At 40.3% G+C, this 8,084-nt stretch overlaps 1 protein-coding gene across 1 annotated transcript in view; it reads right to left on the reverse strand.

Moving 5' to 3' along the window:
• Window positions 1–7,960, reverse strand: part of ABHD17C (abhydrolase domain containing 17C) — a 30,227-nt gene extending 22,267 nt beyond the window's left edge. Inside the window, exon 1 of the mRNA XM_010571942.1 lies at window positions 7,074–7,960. Coding sequence (XP_010570244.1) covers window positions 7,074–7,606 — 533 coding nt within the window. The 5' untranslated portion in view covers window positions 7,607–7,960. The remainder of the gene's footprint in view (window positions 1–7,073) is intronic.
• Window positions 7,961–8,084: the final 124 nt, after the last annotated feature.

Below are 8,084 nucleotides of genomic sequence, written 5' to 3' on the forward strand. Positions count from 1 at the left end.
GTTCTCCAGTCCTTAAGCTGACACTATGCACCATTCATTCCATTCTACATTCTTAGCCTTCTATTAAAAGCACCTTTATTCCTGTGTGTTCATACAGAGTTGCCTGGGTTTACAATCACACACATTGCTCACAAAACCTGACACATTAAAAAACCCATCCCAATAAAACGGTTTCAGAGCAGGAATGAAATTCAGTTTCATCATCAGATGTCAGGCTGAGCGTGCAAGACCAGTGTAAGTCATTCATCTAAAAACTGGAAAGCAGGACAGTCAAGATGAAATAGTAGCGAATGGGTCACTGAAACTGCTTATTCAATGCACAAGTACTAATCTCTAGCAGTCTCAACTATCCACCAACTCTTACAGATACAAGAGGTTTGCCCACCTATTGTATTTTAGCCCATACAAACCCAAGTTTTTTTAGAGTTAGACAAAACCCAATCCTTAATTATTTAATTTCAGATCAACATAAACAGTCAATGTATACTCAAATTAACATGAAGTGACGCTTAAGAGCCACCAGCATTCAAAAATTGTAAAGACGTGCCTTTCCTAGATTCAAGAAAACATGAGGAAGCCCTCATCTTGCACACAGGTAAGTGCCTTCAATTTCTTTCAAGTGCAGTGGCAACTGAAACTCTCTCCTAATCAACAGAGAAAGATTTCTGCCCTTTTTAGGGGCTAATTGGCAAAAGCAAGACTGTATGTGCATAAGCATGTTATGTACAACACATTCGCAGCTTATTTTATGATTCATTTCAACTGCTTTCAATGCAGCCTTATAACTGATTTATATTTGTAAGGGAGGGCAGAAGGGAGTGTTAGTTTATTTTAGTATAATAATATATTATTATTATTAAATTTATTACTGGCTTTAGAAAAAAAAACCCAAACCAGCTATGTTATTTGTTCATTTAATTTATTAGTGCTGCATAATTTTGAGACTGTTGGCTTTAAAGCCAACAGAGAATGCAACTGAGGAACTAATTTCTCTATATTTTGCTTAAAAGTGTTTTTGGGGCAGGGTTTAAAAGTTTATATAATCACATCACCCTCTCCACCAGGCAAATGTCATATTTAAATGAAATATGCAATTCAGACATATGCTACAGAAGTTAGGCTCCAAACAGCTAATTGCTTGGCACTGCCTTTGTACTAGTCTATCTCCACGTCAGGAAGCATCACAGGACCAAAAAAACCAGCAAACCTAAAAGAACCTGTCTTCTTCATTCGATATGGAATTACAAATATTCATTTGATCAAGAAGTGTCAGTTATCCCCGCAAAACCAGTTGCTGGCAGATAACACACATTCATAGCTTGAAATGTTCTCCACCTACACCCACAGGTATCTAGAGTCCTGGACAGCATTGTTAATTGTTTTTCTTTTTTTCCCCTCTTTGTTCTTTTTACTTATGTTCACAAGTACTGAGCTAGTGTAAACTCCAAAATAGCAGAGTAACAAAGGATAAGGTTGAATTTTGGAGGGATTTTTTGTTTCTGAGGTTGCGATAGACTGGAGATCGACCCTGGCTTCAGAGCAAACCCACTGAGGTTTACACGATTCAGCTCATACTCCACTGTTAAGAACAAACGGAACAAATCTAAGCGCTACCAGCAAGATGCACAGGTCAAACAGCCACTGTGTACCAACCTTCAGCTCAGTCTCAAAAGGTGACACACTTCTCTATCCAGAGTGAGAAAGGGAAAAAGCTTGCCTTTCTCTCTCTCGTACACTTCACGCAATTTAGTGCTAAGAAGCGGACAGAAACCTTTAGTTACTTCAGGATGTAGGATTTAACAACATGTTCCTCTAGAAACCTTTACGCTTAACACCCTGACAACGTTGAGAACCAGGTCCTACAACCTTTGTACAGCAGGGTAAACCAACATCTCCAGTTCAGGCAGCTGAACTTCAGGGCTACCTACGCTCAGGATAACAAGTATTGTTAGCCAAAGGCTCTTTGGCAGCTTATTTTTCTTCCCAAATAACACTAGTAGCAAAACACTCTTAACATTGAAAAATATCTCTTTTTTTTTTTTTTTGTTAAAGCAAGCTTTGATCTTGCAGTCCTGACAGAAATAGGGAAATATTCAACAAAACTACTTTTACTTCAGTGACTAAACTATGTAATATGACACCAAAGCTCAGTAAACATTTTGAATAACTTTGAACATCAGAGCACCTGTTTTAAACAGTTGTTGGTATTTGTCCCTGGGACACTCATCATCTGAATTAATCTCTGCTCATTGCATAGACAACAACAGGAGACTATTCTGTATGTTTCTATTTTTGAGCAAAGCTGTATGCAGTTTTTTTTAAGTACTGACCATGGCAGGTAGAATAAATTAAGTTTTAGAGAATGGTCTCTTTAAACAATCCTTTGCAGACATTATTAAAAAACTGGAAGTGGGAAATACCCTATCAAAGTCAATGACAGAAAAATCTACCAGGTGATCCACCATGAACAAGGGGAACTCTGTTACTCCAGGACCATTTATCATGACTGTCAAGCATTGCCTTTGGCCATGTCAGGAACTTAGATGGGAACTTTCTATCAAAACCTCCGAGTATTCAATCTAAAGAACCCAGGTTAGATCATGCACAGAAACACGGCACTAGTGAAAGAAGATGCTGTTGCAAAGAAAATTAAAATAGAAATTAACTATTTTGATAAATCAAGGTAAAAAAACCTGAAGCTATTATTCACCTAGAAAGCTGTAAGCACTTCAGCAAATCAGAATGGAAACGAACTAAACTGACACAACCTCAGACGATTAGTTATCACTCTAGTCTAACCCAATTAGGTGTGTTTCTTAATTTTACTCACATGAAAACTTTAACACTTTTCCACTAACTCCTGCAAAGGCAACAGCAATAAGAGGAGACTGATAATCAGCACCACAAATAATAAAATTCCCCTACAATAAAAGGTGGTTTGGGTTTTTTTTAACATTAAATTTGGGGAAAAAGTTTAAAGAACGATTTAAACATTCTAAACTATCTGCTATCCATTGATCAAAAGCCCTTCCCTGCATTTTACTATACCACTTCACAATTCAACTCCTTTCATCATGCCATATTGACCAAGAAGCATAATGAAAAATGGAAGTGAACCAATGCTCTCCTATGGACTGAAAGACAAACTCAAATGTACATGTTTTGAAAATGAAGGATTTAAATATTACAATAACATCTATCATTTATCAAAAGCTTAAATAGAAACAAAACACACTAGTTTATATTGTGCACTATGAAAAAACCCATCACGCTGTGTTTTGTTAAATGCAACAATAACAGCTCTTCTAAGCTATTTATTAACTACATTTTCTTCACCTCCTTTCAATATCCAAAAGATGGACTAACAGTTTCTCTTTGATACTCTACTACAGAAGCAGAGCCTTCTTTCATTTGACTGGGATTTTAAAACATTTCACAAATCTCCAAATTTTTAGAGAACATACAGATTGATTTTAATATAAGTAGCATACAATCGACAAAGCAGTCATGGTTTTGTGCTTAAGCACTGTACCCAAACCCTAAGTGTGTATCCTGTTTTTAAGTACTGTACATTGTCTTAATGTAAAAGTGTTAGAAAGTTCAACCTTCCCATGTGGAATTCAGGAAAGGGGGGAGGAGGATGACAATCAAGTCATTCTGTGCAGATGTTGTACTAAGTCAAGCAGATATTAGGATAAGAGTTAATCACATCTGAATAAAAAGCAGCAACTTAAAACCATATGGACCATGAGAGAAGACAGAGTCTGATACAGCTTCTCTTCAATCTGGTTCTGGTTTTAGAACAAACAGAAGAGAAACAGTCCAACCTGCCTAAAATAAAACACTCACAAAAAATGTCACCTGAAGCAATAAAGCAGAAGATTCTTTTTGAGAAATGTTTAGATACCAGATGGAAATTTGTTAATCAAGTGGAAATAAACATATATAAAAGCCCAAATTAGTTACTGATTAATACTTGATATTGGAACCAGAGCAACCAATATTAGTTAGACCTCTGAAGGAACATCTTCAAAAAACAATTTCAAAGGATTAAAATTATATGTCAACATCTTTACCTGGGCTGAAATACAGTTAGCATTCAAACTTAATAATCAGTAAAATTATCAATTAAGAGTATACTTTATTCCTGAGGAGAGATACTCATTTAATTAGAATTAAGGAAAGTAAGTTATTCTTTACAATGACTAAAAGAATGGAGAACAGTTGACGCTGACTCTCCAAAGACAGGCTGATACTTGAAACCAAACAAAAAACCTTGGTGATTTTATTTGTCATCCACTGTTTACAAGATTGTTTTATAATCATTTGTTATGTAAGGTTTGATACCTAAACGTATTGGTGATAGTAAGATCCTCATTTCACTACCTTGAAAAAACACCGTCAAAATTTGCAGCCATGTTTGCAACCACAGTCATCTCGCCACCATTTCTAAAATTTGGCAGCAATCTGTTTTGTCCAAGTGTAGGGTTAATTCCCACCTTACTCAGGGCAACTTTCGAAATACACTAATAAATTAATATTTGCTAAGTATCAGCAGTACTTCACTGGCACAATTTAAAAAAAAAAAAAAAACCAAAAAACCCAAACCCAAGAATCTCAGACTTCCAACATTTCAATGATTCCTTTCTGCTGCCAGGTGGAACGTCTGGTGAATTCAGAAGAGCAACAGCTTCCCACAGATCTTAGCACAGATGACTAAATGCTTTCGATGGCATAGTGAACCTCTCCTATTTTAAGACTTCACTTTTAACTTTGCATTACAGTTCACTACCATATGACTACAGGCCAAATGTTAGGAATTTGCATTAAGAATGAAAGCATACACAAACTCTGGGAAGCTACCAATGAACTGCTGCAGCAGAAATGGTATAATATGACATTTTACCTCAAGAGGCAGACTTGTATTTTTACAGCAGAATATTTCACTTAATTCTAAACCACTTGGACTTACTAAAAAGGGCTAAGAAATTATCAGTCTCATAAAATTCACCCTACTGCTTAGAAAATTCATCAGCAGAAGGACTATTGTTTTGGGTCATACCTGTCTTGAAGACAGTCATCTGTTAATAGACAGAATCAATTAATATTTTTTCTAAGCTTACATTTTACAGTAACCAATTTCTTTCCTGGGCACCTAAAATACTGTAATATTTCCTTTGGCTCCCCAAAATCTAACTAATGATAACACAACTACTCTAACAGTACTCTCAAGGTAGCACTAAGATGTGGGACTTAAAAACATGGCAAAGAGTTGGCAAATTTCAACCCCTCAATTTAAGGAGGAAAGCAGAACCTAGATTGTGTATGAACTACAGAAAGGACACCAATATAAAACCATAAATTTCCTCCAGTCGCGCTTTTAATAGAAACACCCCAATCCTCTTGCAGCAAGCTGGACACATGTTGGCATCGCCTACTCAGTCGGGCTTCTCAAAAGACTTAAGTGAAGGAACCCTTTGTTTCTGGATCTACGTAGATCGTAAACATGTACTAAATGCCTGTCTTGACAGGAGCGCTTCCAGGCAGATGTAAAAGCACTTTTTCAGAGCTCTAGAAGGCTTTCATGAAAAAATATCATCAACTAAACATTAAGTGAAACAGAGAGGAAACACAGCAACTGAGGGACAAACGTTAACTAGGCTTGGCTTAGACATAGCACTTTTCCTCCCTTAAACCTTATTTACATCATCCATATGCATAATAGTGGCATTTAGTAATTTATTCTGCATACAGCATATCAAAATTATTTCTTTACATAAAACCATATTATTTATATTCAAGCAATGTTTCTATTTTTTAATTTTTTTAATTTTTTTTTTTTTTGAGAGAGAGTCCTGGAAAATGAACCCAGAATCTGGTTTGCTCACCAAACAGACAGAACACATGTTACAAAAGGGTAACTTCCCCCTACACCTTTCTCCCCCATGCTCTTGACTTGGGCAGAGCAATGTCAAAAGCCGTATGGATTCCATGACTGACCAATCCCCAGATCCTTGAAAAGCCAATTATCTAAATTAGTAACAACTCCTGTCACTATTTTTGAAGCTGGCACGTATCCCTAAGATAGACATTAAATACTCATTTCACATAAGCCAAGTTCATCCGTACAACCCCAGAGCCAAGAACAGAAAACGTTCATCATTCTTTTCTCTTGCCCCAGTGCAACAATTTGAGCTTTTTAAAGCTTGCTCTTTCAGAACATGTTCTGTGAGGTCCTACTTTAAGAACCGCTTACGCAACAGCAAAAGGAGCTCATGGTTTCTGTGGACAGAAGAGGCAACAGAGGCCCAAGAACAACAATCAGTCATTGCAAGAAGCCAGAGGCAGCAGCTCTGCCCAGGATTTCCTAGAAGCTGAGGGCTCCCTGTTCCTACTGGCCATGACGCCTTGCCAGAGCCTTCTCATTGCTGCTCTATCCCTTTGGATGCCTACTTTGGCATCTCCCCCGGCAGAATCCCCAGCTCTACTTCCCCCCATCAACACTTTTTCCTTCCATCCCGCTACCCTACCAATTTGATAACAGTTGTTTGGTTGCCAAAAGAGAAAGACTTCTATGTCGCACAAGCTCGCGTGAAACCCCAGATGCACCACAGAACACCAGCAGTTTCTTGGTAAACACTAGCCTAGACTACTGCCAAATTCAGCCAAAGCTCTGGCTCACCTGGGTTACTTCTAAGCATAGACAGTGGTGGGCAAGTCTCGAACAAAAGGTTTTTTGCACCCTGCAAGCTCAAACTGCAACCAATGCAGTACCTCCTGCTCAAGATGGAGATTTTCAACGGTGAAGCAATGGCTAACATACAATACAGCCGAATAAACCCCTAAATCTAGAAAAAGCCCAAGGATGAAGGTTTGCCCATCCTTTTAACAAACGAAGCCATCCAGCAAATCGCATTGTAGCTGTTGGTGGAACATCTGGTGAGGCCATCGAAATAACTCAAACCATCTACAAACCTTTCCCCTCTGCCTCTCAGCAGGTTAACTGTGCAGACACTGGACTTACTAGGATTAAACGGAGATACAGAAATACCTTGTCCCCAGTATCCATTTACCTTGTCCTGAGGGCCTGCCAGGCTGCATCAATGTCTGCGTACAGGTTTTTCTCAGAGGGCTTGCCGGTGCTCACCCCGTAGCCAGAGTAGTCATAAGAGAAGACGTTGCAGTTGATGCGGGAGCCAAGGCCAATATAGAAGCTGCACATCTGGCCCAGGTCCACAGCATTACCATGCGAGAAGAGCAGCGTGTACCGGCCAGTGGGGGCACAACGTACGAACATGCAGCCCAGCCTGTTATCCCGAGCTGTGCGGGAGAAGAACACTTCCACAGCATCCAGTTCCCGCTGCGAATACTGCCAGTCGGCCCGCTCGCTCAGGTGCAGACTGCAGGTGCCTGATCCCGTTGGGGTCCCTGCCCCGGCTGCCGCCCCAGCCTCCTGCTGCTGCTCAGGCTGCAGGACGGTGTAGGTGGGCTCCGGGGGCAGGAAGGCCAGCTTGGCAGCGATGCGGCTGGGGCAAGGCGGGCAGCAGAACAGCCAGCAGAGCTCGCCCAGAGAGAAACCGTTCATTCTGGGGCCTTGTTCTGGCATCAGAGACACCGGAGAAAAACTAACCTATGCTGGAAAGAAGTCAAACGGAACCGACCCAGAGCCCTCCTCCGACGCAACCTGCGCACCTTCCTGCAAAGCTGCCGGCCGCCCTCCCAAAACGCAAACAATGACAACCTTGGAGGAACTACAGTTCAGCAAAAACAGTGCAGCTCTTCAAAGCCTGAAAACGTGCTTAAAAAAAACAAAACCCAACCAACGACTAACCCCCCAAAACATAAAGGAAGTACAACCAGCCCTTAAAAACCCCACAACTAGCGCTACAGCGAACGCAACTCTGGAAAACGCCACCCGAGATCCCCTCAAAGAAGGTAAATCACACGTACATGTATGCATTTATAAAATGAATTCCCAGATCCTACGGCTCAGTGCGGCGCTCCAGAGCTAAAAGCCGCCCCCCCCCCGCGCCGGAGCCGGCCCCCAGCAGGGCACATGCAGCCGCACCAGCCCAGGGCCCTTC

Source organism: Haliaeetus leucocephalus, unplaced genomic scaffold (genome assembly GCF_000737465.1).
Source record: "Haliaeetus leucocephalus isolate CR32 unplaced genomic scaffold, Haliaeetus_leucocephalus-4.0 Scaffold339, whole genome shotgun sequence".
Lineage (NCBI taxonomy): Eukaryota > Metazoa > Chordata > Aves > Accipitriformes > Accipitridae > Haliaeetus > Haliaeetus leucocephalus.